The sequence below is a fragment of the Mustela lutreola genome, chromosome X, assembly GCF_030435805.1.
Source record: "Mustela lutreola isolate mMusLut2 chromosome X, mMusLut2.pri, whole genome shotgun sequence".
NCBI lineage: Eukaryota > Metazoa > Chordata > Mammalia > Carnivora > Mustelidae > Mustela > Mustela lutreola.
The window spans coordinates 42,556,224-42,570,930 of NC_081308.1; the positions used below are offsets into that span (position 1 = coordinate 42,556,224).

The window sequence follows — 14,707 nt, forward strand, 5'->3', positions numbered from 1 at the left end:
CAAGATCTAAGCCTTTACCTACTACATTACATATTCTTTTATATATACAGTTTGGGGAGGACGAAGGTATGAAAATTAATAAAGGGAAACCTTACTAAAATGGACTCAGGATGCTAGAAGGGGAGGCTGGGTAGAGGAAACTTACTACTCAATGTCAGTTACAGCAAAAAGTATCAATTATAGACCCAACAGAAGTATCTCAACAGGAAAGAATGGTCCGTTACAAGCCCCCAACAGGGAAAGATATACATTGTACCTCTTATAAGAAACTGACTACACCTGCAACCCAGCCACTGAAACCATCATTGCTATGAACTTTTGCTTTTCTCCAATTGCCTTTTGTTCCAAACAACCCCTCCCAACATCCTCCTCCATAACAGAATGTTCCTTTCCTTTGTTGATTGGACATGCATATGGTTTTGCCATAGCTTGCTTGTCCTGCGTTGCAATTCTCAGTTATTCCTGAATAAACACATTTTTTTTTTTTTGTAAAATAACTGGCAGTTTTATCTTTAAGGTTGACAAAGGGATGTTTGCCAAGCACCCACAGACCCCTACCTGACCTCCTAGAGATTCAGTCCTGCCTTAAGCCATTCTTATGGGTTGGAGTGGACTCCTGGGAATAGGAGGGTTCTGCCTGTCCGTGGAGACTGGGAGCATTCGAGGACCAGAATCTGACTGTGTTCTAGAAAGAATAAGGGAGGGAAGAGGATGTGTGGTGGGGTATCCGCTGCTGGTTGTCCTGCCCATGGTAAGCAAGGGCTGCTGGAAATTCAGACTGGACATTTCTCCCAACTAGCTCACAGCAAGACTGGCAGGCAGACAGAACAACCATTTACTTAACTGGATAATCATTTGGTTGACTACCTAACTCACGGACCCACAGGGAGAGGGGCCATTTGAGGAATGGAGAGTGCAATTTCCTGATGCTGTGAGGTACTGAAAATCTAACTAAATTATGCCCGCTGGGGACCGGCTGGTGGTCTGATAGCGTAGAAGACAGGCAGCCTCTTGAGGGACTGACAGGCTGGCTGACTGACAGCCCGTGCGGTTGCTGCCTGTCTGGCTGGTTGTGAATGGCTGACTATTGCTGGGAGTCACATCGGGCCCAAGGGAGTGTGTCTGGATGTGGCACTGTCTGATGATATGTAAAGGCAGGGCTACCCTGAGGGAATTTCAGGCTGACTGATGGACAGATCTGTGATGGCCTGATAAGCAACCGTATCTGGTGAGTGACCATCCACCCTGGCCAAATCACAGCATGCTTGACAGAACCCGTGGTCAGTCACATGCCGAGAATGGCTGCCTGGCTGATGGACAACACGATGGAGGGCAGTGAACGAGTCAGAGGCCAGCTGACCCACTGAAATATCCATGTAGAAAGCTGACTGACTGCCTGGCCGTACCAAGTTGGAATAACAGCGGCCCTGAGGGGGCCCCGGTGGGTCAGAGGAGACTGTCCGGATGACTGACCAATGGTGGGCATGCCTCCCCTGAGACATGACAGACCGCTGACCCACTGTCAGGTGGGGGCTTCAGTTGCTGTGACTATTGGCTTTGTGTCTGAGAGGGCGACCTGAGACGCTGACAATGACAGCCTGTCCTGACCTAATCACGGCTGGTGGCTGGTGGCTGTGAGATGGTTTCCCCTGGGGGTTTCAGAGATGCCCGCGGAGCAAGAGTAGATGGAGAGACCGGCTGCTTGACTGACCGTGTGAAAAAGGGGCAGTCGGGGGAATGACAGGCTGGCTAACCGTGTAGTCGTTAGCGCCGTCTGTCTGCCTTAAGAGACTCCCGGCTGGCGCGAGGCTCCAACGGGGACCGCTGTTGACTGGCAGACAGTGTGAATGGGGGGGCCGGGGTCTCACTAAACAGTTGTCTGTGGTGACGGGACCCATTGTGTGATTTGAGTCTGGGGACCGGCTGAGCAGCCGTACGTGGCGACAGTCCATCTTGGGAGTCACGGCTTGCTTGGGGTTAAAATGCAGTGACGACTGACTGACGGTGGTAATTGGGGGTCTGACAGGACGGAGAATCCCCCGTGCGGCTGGCTAAGAACGTGATTGGCTGACAGCGTGACAGACAGACCGGCGTGCGGGCAGGGCCTCCGGCAACCTTAGTTGTCGCCGCCGCCGCCGCTGCCGCCCAGACGCACTCTGGGAAAGCGCTGGCTAGCACCCGCCTGCTGGACCGAGCTGGGTGGCGGGGAGGGGTCCGGTCACGGCTCGCCGGTTGGTCCGCGCGGGCGCTGCTCGCGGCGCCGCGCGGCCAATAGGCTGCGCGTTCTCGGCCACGCCCGCGCGAGCTCTCTTCTCGCGAGGCCGGTTAGGCCCGAATGTCGTTAGCCGTGGGGAAAGATGGCGGAAAATTTAAAAGGTGAAGCAGTGGCGGCAGCGGCGCGGGCCTGCTGGCCGGGCCGGGTGGGCTGGAGGGGTGGCGTCGCGGGCTCGGGGCCCTGGCGTCCGAGGCCACGGAGCCGGGAGCCGGAAGCCTGGCGCGGAAAGGATGGGGCTCAGGGAGCCCAGGCCTGGCGCGCGGGGCTGGGCGGGGCTGAGGGGAGGGGGCGCGTGCCTGGGAACGCGGCGGGCGCGGGGCTAAGTGGGGACGCGGGAGGGGGGCGCGCGCCCCTGATCGCGACCAGTCGGCGCGCGCACGCGCGGGGGCTTGTCGGGGAGGCCGCGCCCGCGCGCGGGAAAATCGGCTGCCGGTGACCGTTACCCGGTTGGTGTCCACGCGAGACGCCGGAAGGGGAGGGAAGGGAAGGGGACGGACCTCGTTTTCAGAGTGGGGGGACAGAAGAGTCTTCAGGGTGAGGGTACCTCCTTTCCGCGTGATGGGGAAAGGGTTTCCTGTAGAAAAGACTCGCCCGGGAAGAAGGGAAAGGGGCTTCTCTAATAGGAGAGCTGGACTCTCTCGTGTGCAAGGGAAGAGGGGTGACTTTTCCAGTATGTTGGGGAGGGTGGGCTGTTCTGGATGAGAAAAGCTGCGGGGACGATGGGCTCCCCAGTATGAGGGGGTGCCTCTGAAGGCTAGGAATCCACCTGTGGTTAGTGGGGAGCCAGCAGCTGGAGAGGTTAGTTGGGACCACTTAGTGGTTTAGTTTCAAATGCAAGTTAAGGGGTTTGAAAGGGAGAGGCATCACAGGGAGAGAGAGGAAAGCGTGGGCACAGGCCGAGTCTCCACTACGCCTGCCTAAGTGGAGGGGGGGTTAGCACACGGCATAATTTTGCAAAGCTCTTGGACGTTTTCAGGTTGAGGTCTAGAGTATTTCGTTATGAGTTCAAATGTTTGATTTTTGTAATGGGAAGTAGAAAATACTACAAATAGGATGAGGACTGACTGCATTTGGAGTAAGTGTTCTGTGGAATGATTTGATAAAATGGCTTCTAAAGCACATTGTGCCTTGAATCAGAAGTCTTTTTAAAAAAAAATCCGCATCTTGAAAATTTCTGATAGCCCAAGAAAGGTTCCAGGCATACTTAAAAGAAACGTCAGTAATCTATACTATTTGCCGGTTCCTGAATTCAGAGCGTACTCCTTTGGGCTTTACCCCTCACAGAAATGTAGATGAGACAGAAAGCCAAAATGCGGGTTCAAAAAAAACCCCAAACACCTTGCAGGTTTAAAGGACCTAGGCTAATCCTTCAAAGAAGCTTCCGGCAATCTAATACCATTCCACAGTATCTTACTCCTAATTCTGAAATCTAAAAAGCTCTGAGAAGTTCAGTTTGGCACCATTCAGTGGCAAAACTAGATTATAAAGTGGGACTATCTTGCCTCTTTATTTCTCCGATTCAATGTAAAAATTCAGATGTTTGCTGCAGAATTACTAATGTGTTTGATTATGGCTTGATACCCCTGACCACACTGGGGGTGGTAGGTAGTGTGTGGGGCATACCTAGAACTACACTTGTAAAGATCTGCCCCCCAAAAATCTGAATTCCTAAACGCAACTACCCCAGGAATTTTAGATAAGGGTTTCCAGACCAGTCTTTCCAGTTAAGCCTTTGTTTGGTGCCTACAGGTTGTAATCCCATCCCCACCCGTTCCCTCCAGGGCAATGCACCCTACTGAGATGGGGGGTTGTTCTCTTTATTTTGCAAAGTGGGGAGAGGGACGATTAGGTCCTGAACACCTGGCAGGTTTGCTGGCAGTTTTAGGAAGAGTATGGAGGGAATTGGAAGCTCTGGGAATAGATCCCTTTAGGACAATCCAAGCAGCAGATTGCACTTTGAGGTCTACTGCTCCAGCAGTAGCCTTGGAATGAGCACTAGGGTGGAAGAAGTGGCCTGTTTCTGTTGTAGAAGGGAATCAGCATTGGGAAGGCCTGTGGATTAAATCTCACTGACTGAGGCAGTCCTTTGGAAGTCCCAGAGAGGATTTGGGGTCTCCTTTGACCCGTGGCTTCACCACGATGCCCAGTAAGTTCTTTCTGGCCTCCTTGTTCTAGGCTGCAGTGTGTGTTGCAAGTCTTCTTGGAATCAGCTACAGGACCTGTGCCGCCTGGCCAAGCTCTCCTGCCCAGCCCTTGGCATCTCCAAGAGGAATCTCTATGACTTTGAAGTCGAGTACCTGTGTGATTACAAGAAGATCCGCGTGAGTCTGGGTGACCGTGGCCAGGGCAGGGGTGTATCAAGGAAGCTGGCTTACTGTCCCCTTGCCCCCACCCCAACTGCCTGCATCTGTTTCCAAAGGGAATTTTCTCCTCTGGTCTTAAAAAATTAGGTTTAGTAGGACTTCTTATTATCCTCATTTTGCAGGTGAGGAAACTAAGTGGCTTTCTCAGGGGCGGGCAGGAGCCTGAATGAATCCCCTAATAAGTCTCTCTTCCCACCTCCACAGGAATACACACCAGCTGCAGGGTTTGAGGTGCTGAGCCCCGGAAGGGAGCCAGTGACAGCTAGCAACTATTGAGCACATCCAGTGTGCTGGGCACTAACTTGCAGAACCTCCTTCAATCCCCCTAGCCATGCTGTGAAATGGGAACTGTTACCATTGCCAGAGCAGGCGACAGCAGGATAAAGAGAACAGACTGGAGCCAGTATGGTGGGGTTCAGATTTTGGCCCTGTAGCCCTGGGATACTTATGCATGTTCTCTGTGGTTCATTTTCTTCATCTGTAAAATGGAGAGGACTAGTATTATCTAGCTCCCACAGAGTTGTGAGGGTTAAATTAGTTAATAAGACACAGAAGTTCCTTAGAACAGTACCTGCTACATACTGAAAGCTAGGATGATGTCAGCTTCCCCCTCCCTTACTTATAGATGAGGGTCTGCAGAGTTAATTAACTTGCCTAAAGCCACACAGCCAAGGAGCCACAGATTCAGAATCTGTACCCAGTGTGTCTGCCTGTGGAATCTGTGTGGTTAAATTGTTTCGTCTAGCTGCTCTCTGCAAGAAAATATCCCTCTGCCTGCTGAATGGAGAGCAGACTGTAGGGGGCAAAGGTGGAACTGGGGGTACTGGTGAGAAGGTAAGGAGGCCTCCTACCGGAATCCAGGCGACGGATGACAGGGGTGGCAGTGACGATGGTTTGAAGTGGTTGGACTCTGGATGTAGCTTGAAGATGAGGCTGACAGGATTTGCTGAGGGTGGATGTGGGGACTGTGAAAAAGAAGTGAAGGTTGTGACTTCCAAGAGTTGGGGCCTGAAACAGCTAGGAGGAGGGAGCTGATTAAATTAAAACTTGGAATTTAGACAGTACCAAGGGAGAGCAGGTGATTTGAACCTAGGGATCCTCAGGCTAGGTCCCATGCTTTGTAACCACGACATAGACTTATTCCAGAAGAGGTGCTGGGAATGATCTGGGTCTTACCTACTGGCTCTGGGATGGAGGTCCCACAAGGGCTGGGCCAAGGGTATCACCACTTACGGTGCCCCCATCCCCTGGTCCCCCCAACAGGAACAAGAGTATTACCTGGTAAAATGGCGCGGATACCCAGACTCAGAGAGCACCTGGGAGCCACGGCAGAATCTCAAGTGTGTGCGCATTCTCAAGCAGTTCCACAAGGACTTAGAGAGGGAGCTGCTCCGGCGGCACCACCGGTCGAAGCCCCCCAGGCACCTGGACCCAAGCTTGGCCAACTACCTGGTACAGAAGGCCAAGCAGAGGCGGGCGCTCCGGCGCTGGGAGCAGGAGCTCAATGCCAAGCGCAGCCACCTGGGACGCATCACCGTGGAGAATGAGGTGGACCTGGATGGCCCCCCACGGGCTTTCGTATACATCAACGAGTACCGTGTGGGGGAGGGCATCACCCTCAACCAGGTGGCTGTGGGCTGTGAGTGCCAGGACTGTCTGTGGGCCCCCGCCGGAGGCTGCTGCCCTGGGGCATCCCTGCACAAGTTTGCCTACAATGACCAGGGTCAAGTGCGGCTGCGTGCGGGACTGCCCATCTACGAGTGCAACTCGCGCTGCCGCTGCGGCTATGACTGCCCCAACCGCGTGGTACAGAAGGGCATCCGCTATGACCTCTGCATCTTCCGCACGGATGACGGGCGTGGCTGGGGCGTCCGCACGCTGGAGAAGATCCGCAAGAACAGCTTCGTCATGGAGTACGTGGGAGAGGTAGGGAGCCGGGGCCCAACGTGTGTGTATGCACGCGCGCGGGAGCTCTTCCTGCCCTATGTTCCCATCGTGTGCGCCCAGCTCGCCTTACTGCATGCCTGCAGCGTCCCTGCTTTTCCTGTCTCGGGAAAGGTGGGGGGCGGCTAACCTGAGTGTGACAGGGACATCCTGAGAGGGGCGTGCATTTCAAGCTGGTAGTTGAAAGCACAGTGAAATACTTCTTGACTGGGTTGACCTCGTAAGGGTACCTGGCAAAGAGGAAAGCGGGAACTGAAATCAGGCCATTCCTTTTAACAGGCCATGTGCTCAGCATAGGGTTGCGTCACCTGGAAAGGCACTACTTCTCATTTCTCGAGGGTTCAGCTTACCGCCACGCAATGTCTGACCAGGAGGAGTGCCTTCTACTAATGGGAGCACGAACACCCTGGAGTAGGACGCAGACATGCCTTAACGTGGGCGGCCACTTCCTCCACATTTGTAGGACACTAGGGAAAGCCTGGGTATAGGGCTGACCCTGGAACAACAGGGCCCCAGGGGAGGGGAGTGCGGGGGGAGGGTTAGGGGTGCAAACCCCGTGTAGTCAAATCTGTGTGTACCTTTTGGCTCCCCAGAAACTTAACTACTAGCAGCCTGTTGACCTTACTGATAACTTAAGTGGTGGACTGATACATATTTTACATGTTACATGTATGATATAATGTTCCTTACAGTGAAGTCAGCTAGAGAAAAGAAAATGTTAAGACAATCATTAAGGAAGAGAAAAGAGCACTTAGAGTCCCCTACTGTATTTATGGAAAAGAAAATCTGCCTGTAGGTGGGCCCATGTCGTTCAAACCTGTGTTGTTCAAGGGGCAGCTGGATTAGGCAGGCTGGCCGCCGTATCATACAAGCCCCAGAGCCCAGTGGCCTCACACGTTCGATATCTCTCTGCTCCTGCCAGTCCAGCCTGGGGTGTTCAGGTAGTATCCTTCTGTACAGTGGCATGGCTGCCTAGGCTCCTTCCCTCTTGTGCCTGTGTTGTGCCTTAGAGCTGCCCCTGATCCTTACTCTGCATCGCTGGCGAGTGGGCTGAGGGTGGACGGGGAGGCCTGGATACGGCGCCCATCACTGCTGCCCACACTCCCTGGCTGGAACCGAGTCCCTGGCCTTACCTTGGTGCAAGGGAGGCTGGGAAGTGTGACTCAGCCATGTACCTAGGTGGAAAACAAAAGGAGTGTGTGTATGAATAACCAGCAAGTGTCTGCAACAGCAAATGTCATGTTCTAAGGTGGGATGCAGTGTGCATCTGGGGTGGAGCAGTTCTTTTTATGACGGACCATCTCATGCACTGGGGGAACAATCGACCTACCTGGACCTTGACCGTGTAAATCCATGAGAGTGTTGTCATGGTGACAACCCCAGATACCTTCATCTTTCTAGATGTCTCTTAGGGCTGTGGTATACTTGGGAAGTGACAGAAATGGGCCTAAGGGACACACAGCTGAAGGTGTCCACACCGTAGTAATGACACTGATGGAGAGGAGAGACTCCCAATAATGACCCATGAAGTAGGTGCGGTCATAGCCCCACGGGGCAGAGATGATCTAGAGGCAGAGCAGTCCACACTTCAGAGGACCCTGAGAGTCTATAGACAAGAAGTCCACACTCAGATAATCCCGACGGTCTGGAGAAAGAAATGTCCACACATAGAAGGACCTGCCAGTCTAGAGGAAGGAGAAGGTCGCCATACCCCAGAGGGATCCTGACAGTCTGGGACGGGGATCCCGACAATTTGTGGGAAGAGGTGTCTCTGTCCCAGAGTGACCTGAAGGAGAGAGCAAGCTCTCCACACTCCACAGGACCCTGGCAGTCCAGCTTAGGCAGTGTCTACACCCACACTGTCCTGACAGGAAAAGGAAGTGTCCTCACCCCGGAGGGACTGGGACAGTCTGAAGGAGATGGGGTCTACACCTAAGAGAACTCTGACAGCCTGGAGAAAGTACCCACGCCCTCAGCGTTCTGACCCTCTGGGGGAGGTACCCACACCTCCGAGGGATGCTAACAGTGCAGGAGATGTTAACAGCCTGGAGGGGTGTCACCAGTCTGAAGGGGGACATGTGCACATTCCAGAGCCCCTGACAGCCTGCAGGAGGTGACCAGCCCCCACAGGAGCCCACGGGTTCTAGAGGAAGTCCAGAAAAGGGAGTGTCTCCAGCCTCACTGTACTGACAATCTTGAGGAAAAGCTCTTTATAACACAGAGGATCCTGACGGGTGAAGAGGAGGGAGAGTGCACAGCCCCCAAGTACCCCAGGGTCCCCTGGCCAGGGTGCTGTTCTTCCTTAGCATCTACACTTCCATGCTGTAAACTTGGGGTGGTCAGGGCTTCTCACCCCTGTGCCCCCTCTTCCTGCTCCACACACACTGTCCTTAAGCTATTTCTCGGGCTCCCTCCTGCCACATTCTGTGATTTCCAGGCCCCCTCCTGATGCTCTCAGACCTGTGGGGCCTCCTGATGGCACCCACCATCCCCAGCTGCTGCCGAAGCGAAACTCCTCTTCGTATGTCCCCCGTGGGGGGGGGGGCAGCACAGCCGAGGTTGGAGGCTGGAGCTGAGCTCCACCACTCAGCGGCAGTCACTCACCCTCTTTGAGCCTCAGTTTCCTGGTCCGTAGAATGGGAATGGTAACAGCACCCATATCATTCACTTGTTATAAGAACTAAATGAGTCGTGATGTGTGAAGCACTTGGAAGAAGCACTTGAACAGTAAGTCTTTGATAAACGCTAGCCATTAGTCTGAAATTCAGAAAATCCAAAATGCTCAGAAAACCCAGTCTTTGGTAACCCATATGGCTAGAACACCCAGCTAGACCTGATCTGGGCTGGTATGTAGCCTAGTTCTCCTGCTTGGGGTGAACAGTCATGGATCTCATCACAGGAGTATTCATTTTTTCGGTTACATGGTGCTGTCCCGGACCCTACGGGTGTCACGTAATAGAGGGCATGCACCCCATAGCTGGTTGCCAAGCTGTCCTTCTACAGTGTGGACCCAACACCCGCCCTCCCCTCTCTGCACCAGTGGTCCCTCCTCGTGAGCTGCCTGTCCTCTCCTCTGCCCCCTTCCGCGTTCCATCAGAACATGCACCCTCGCCCAGCAGAGAACAACAGCCTAGCTTATCCATTCTAAGACCTGAATTTGCTTTATATTTTACCAACACCGAAAGGAAGGTGCATCTCAATTAGTTAAATGACAGTACGTCATCATTTAATTAGCAGTGTTTCCTTTCTTGGGAAAGGGCACATAAAAATAAAGGAGCATGTTCGACTAGGTAAGACTGGCACTCATGACCATTTCTGACAGTGCTCAGCGTCCAGAACAGAAAAGTCGTTCATGTCCCTGATCACGCTGGAGCTTTATCACAGCTCCTGTCAGGTCACTACTACCACTATCGCCCCCCACCCGCGCCACCCCCCAATTCTGCAGAGGAGAGTGGAGGCCCAGAGGGAGAGAGGAACGTGCTCAGAGTCACCAAGCTAACAAAGTGGGTAAAAAAAAAAGGCCCAAGTGTCTAAAACTGGTACGCTGCCAGACCTGGTGGAAGGGTTTTTGGTTTTTTGGCTGAGGAAGCAGGCAGGAGAGAACATTCAGGATCCCCTCTCCAGATGGGGGCAGGGCAGCGGCTGGACTTGGAGTCAGTCTTCTGGGTCCTGTTCACAGTCAGCACCCTTTCTAGGTTGCCAGCTTCTAGCCCATCTGTCTTCCCCAGTCGTTCTGGACAGCTGCTAGAGAGCGGGGACGGGGCCTGCTCTGTTCCTGAATTTTCTGGGTAAGCCCGCCCTTACAGAGTGGGACTGGGAAGGCGGCTGGAGAAGGAGCCGTTTGTGCCCTGGAGGGCTCACCGCGTGACTCACTCTCGGGGAGACTCAGGAAGCAGGTAGAGGCAGAATAGGCGGGAAGATGCAGACCAGGGAGGAGGACGTGGAAAGGGCAAAGTTGGCTCAGACGCCACCCAGCACGCTCGAGAACCCGCGGAAGCCGCCTTCGGTCCCAGGCCTGCAGGGGACTGCACACAGGCGGCTTCCAGCGCCCAGGCATCAGGAGGCCGCAGAGAAGCAACACCTGTCAAGCCAACTCGCAAGGAGTGTGTGTTCTCGGGAGGTGGAGGAACACTGACCTTGATGTAGCCCTCAGAACGCTTCTGGGGCTCCTGTTGGCGTTCCTCAGGAGAGTGTCCCCAGTCTTCAACCTCGTGTCCAAGCCCTTCTGTGACTGTAGCTTTGCTTTACATGCTGTATTGGTGTTTTGCTGCCCTGGGAACCCGAAGTCCTGGGTTTTCTGACCAGCACCTTGCACTGCGGGTATCTGAGTCCGTCTCTCTTTCACCAGACTGTGACCACCCCCAGCCCCAAGAGGGCCGGGACCAGACCTGGTTCCTGTTGTCTCCCCTGACCCAACTGGGACTGCAGTGGGCACCCGGCCTGGTCCCCTGTGTCTCCCTCTGCAGACGCGGGCCCCTGAGTGCTGGGACCGGGTACAGGGTAGGCCTCCTAAAAACCCACTAAATAAACCAGTGAATGAACAAGCCCAGATTTGGACTGTGGGCGAGCCAGGTTCCTCAGAGTGTGGGGCAGCGAGCTGTGGGGCCCAGGTCTCCTCAAGGTGCTCGTGAGGGTCTGGCCGGGAGCAGAGGCTGGAGGTGCTGGGGCAAGAGGCAGGGAGGAAACCGCGAGGGCTCCAACGCGGCTGTCCTGCCTGGAGGGAGCGGAGAGTGGTTGTGGCGGGCGTGCGGGGAAACGAGGAAGGAAGCTGGGGCCACTCTGGGTCTGCATCCTGTGGCAGAGGTGGTGGTGGCCAATGGGTGCCTCATGAGAGGAGAGGTGGGTTTGCAGTGCCTGTAGGCCTACCACGGGACAGAGGATAGGTCACTGGGCCAGGCAGCAGAGTGAAAAGAAAGGTACTTCGGTGCTTCTGCTTTGCGCCATGTGGGCACTGGTCTCTGAGGGCTGGGCGGAGGTAGCAGGAAGCCCGGGAGTGGAGGAGGTGGTCTGCCCTGGTCTGCAGGCACCTGAGGCTGAGGAAGGGGCAGTCTTGGGTCCCATGGGACCCTCCCTCAGAGGAAGGCATGGTTGGCTCTGCTGGGGCATTACCAGAGGGCTGGTAGGGGGGGACCTGAGGGGCAGACAGCTGGAGACCCGGCTGGGGAGGGGGAAATGCCTGCTGCCGTCCTAGATTCCAGATTCCTGGAGATTCCTAGATTCCACGATTCCACTCACCTACGCTCTTGCCTCCTTTCTTTCATCTGAGATTCTGGCCTTAGCTGTGTTTTTGCCATCTCAGAATCTCAACAAGGGTCTTGATCTCTCTGGACCGGGGTCTTTTCGATATTAAGATTCTAAGTTTTTGCCCTCAGCTCACTCGTCTGAGTCTCTCCCCCATTCATTCCGTGTCCCTTTTCTACCGTTCTAGGCCGCTTTCTCCTCCTGGTGTCCTTGCTGCCTCGTGGCGCCACAGCCCAGCGCGGGCACCTTCTCTCGTGGTGCCGCCTCCCTCCCCTGAACACGCACCGCTGTCTGAGCCCTGCTCGTGGTCTCCTGAGTCTCCCTGTGGGTTTTTCTCTCACTGCCGGACCTTGCGGCCAGTCTCCGGCACCACTGAGAGACCCCAGCCAATCCTGAGGCCTGAGGAGGGGTGGCGGCAGGCAGCTGAGGCCCAGTGGCCTCCTCTGGGCGCCCTCAGACCCCCTGCATCGCAACCCCCCACGTGCCCGGACCTGCCCTCAGCTGAGCCAGCCTTGGCTCTGCTCACTTGTTAACCGGCCTGGGCTCTGGGAGGGGCTGGGGGGGGGGCGTTCAGGAGGTCTGCTGCTTTTCCTGAGCCTTCCTGGCCCCTCTCCCCTCACCTGCGGCCCTCTCCCCAGATCATTACCTCAGAGGAGGCGGAGCGGCGGGGCCAGATCTACGACCGCCAGGGCGCCACCTACCTCTTTGACCTGGACTACGTGGAGGACGTGTACACCGTGGATGCTGCCTATTATGGCAACATCTCCCACTTTGTCAACCACAGTGTGGGTACCCCGCAGGTGGGCGGGGGTCGGGAGGAGCAGGCTGGGGCCCCTCCTCACCCTCCCACTGTTCTTTTTCGCCTAGTGTGACCCCAACCTCCAGGTGTACAACGTCTTCATAGACAACCTCGATGAGCGACTGCCCCGCATCGCTTTCTTCGCCACAAGAACCATCCGGGCAGGGGAGGAGCTCACCTTTGATTACAACATGCAAGGTGGGGGTGGCAAGGGATGAGGGACAGGGGCACACAGTGACATGGGACGTGAGGACCCCTTCCCGAGGAGCTTTAAAATGCCCTTCCTGACTCCTAGTGTCCATCTGGACTCTTGGACTTCTGCCTACCTTTTGGGGGCCCCCTCATTTCCGACCCTTGGATCCCAACCCTGAGATACTCATATAGACTTCTCCCCAGACCCCTGGGATGTAGGGCCTAATAGTTACGACACTCCTACTGACTCATCTGGGTTTCCCCAGTCTCCTCAATCCTCCCCACTCCTCCCCGCTTGGCCTGGCTCAGTCCAAGCATCCAGACACTCTCAAGGCCTCCAGCCAGCCAGTCCCCTCTTGACAAACTAGCCACCTGAGATGCTCAAAGCGGGGGGGATCTTTGATAGGAGAGCTCAGGTGCCTCTCTGGATGACCATTCCCGACTTCTGTCTGATGTGGCCCTTCCCCTGACAGCCCCCAGCCTCCCTCCAGAACCCTCACCTCCTGGCTGTCCTACCAGCACCTGTACAGCTCTCCAGTGCTGAGTTCTGGTCCTATCTCCAAACCACCACCAAACCCCACAACCCCCTCCTGACCCAAATCCCAGATGTGCTCCCAGCCCCCAAGATTCCTAGGTCTCACAGTGAAAAGGGCAGTGGGACACTTCACCTTGGCTTTCTAACAAGTACCCCCCCCCCCCCGGCTGTGACTCCACAGTGGACCCCGTGGACATGGAGAGCACCCGCATGGACTCCAACTTTGGCCTGGCTGGGCTCCCCGGCTCCCCCAAGAAGCGGGTCCGTATTGAATGCAAGTGTGGGACTGAATCCTGCCGTAAATACCTCTTCTAGCCCTTTGAAGTCTGAGGCCAGACTGCCAGTGGGGCATAAAGCCGCCCGCCCCACCCACCCACCGCTGCCCTCCTGTCGAGGAATGACTGCCAGGGCCTTCTGCCTGCCCCCCCCCACCCCCGCCTGCCCCATGCTTGGGGAACGTGGGGTTGTGGTGAGGACTGACCGACTCCAGGAGTCCCCTTTCCCTGTCCTAGCCCCATCTGTGGGTTGCACTTACAAACCCCCACCCACCCTCAGAAGTTCTTTTTTAACACCAGGAGCTTCTGCGGTTGAGAGTCATGGCCTATCAAGGTCCAAGGGGTGAACCCAGCCGGGCCCCAGAATGGAAGGATGTTTGCTTTTGTACCTGCTTCTGCCTGGAGCATGAGGGGTCTGTTGCAGGCCCTCTCCCTACTGCCCCAAGGGTGTGGGGACGCAGCCCCAGGGCAGGCTGATTGCAGAGCCCCGGGTTCCCAGCCCTCCTGTTTTCCCCCACCACAGAAACTCTGTGCACGCAAGAGAAGGGATCGAGAGAAGGGATCTCCGGGGCTGGGGCCGGGGCTGGTTTCTGCTCCTGTGCCTGCGCCGACTGCTGGTGAGCCTCAGAGCCACAGGGTCTCTCTTTCAGGCTTGCACAGTTGGGAAGTGGACACTCCTGTGTCACTGGAAGAGGGGTGGGTGCTCCTGCCCCGCTGACAGTGAGAGGGCAGTCTGGACTCGGCCGGCCCTTACAGTGGGGGCCAGGTCTGAAGTCTGCCTTTGAGGGTGCATACACAAAGGCACCCTGGGGCTCTGGACGGTGTGGTGGGGGCCGGGAGCCCCGACCTGGGGCGTAACGACTGCTGGGACTTCATAGGGCTGAACCGAGACCTAGCTAGGCTGTAGATAGCACTTAGGACAAAAATGTGCGTTGATGGGATGTTGGCAAGGTGCTGGGCATTGGGCAGAGCACCTGACCTGTGTGGATTGTCTCAGGGAAGCCTTGGAAACTCTGGAGGTGGACCCCAGAAAAGGGTGCACGTGGCAGAAGGCAAAGGACAGGCCAAGAAGGGCAGGGGGGT

At 55.7% G+C, this 14,707-nt stretch overlaps 1 protein-coding gene across 1 annotated transcript; it reads left to right on the plus strand.

Moving 5' to 3' along the window:
* The first annotated feature begins 2,182 nt into the window (after positions 1 to 2,182).
* On the plus strand, positions 2,183 to 13,796 carry SUV39H1 (SUV39H1 histone lysine methyltransferase). Its single transcript, XM_059156473.1, has 6 exons — positions 2,183 to 2,376; positions 4,451 to 4,596; positions 5,902 to 6,564; positions 12,462 to 12,608; positions 12,691 to 12,820; positions 13,531 to 13,796. Exons 1-6 carry the CDS (start codon positions 2,358 to 2,360, stop codon positions 13,662 to 13,664), a joined length of 1,239 nt encoding a protein of 412 aa, XP_059012456.1. The 5' UTR covers positions 2,183 to 2,357; the 3' UTR covers positions 13,665 to 13,796.
* Positions 13,797 to 14,707: the final 911 nt, after the last annotated feature.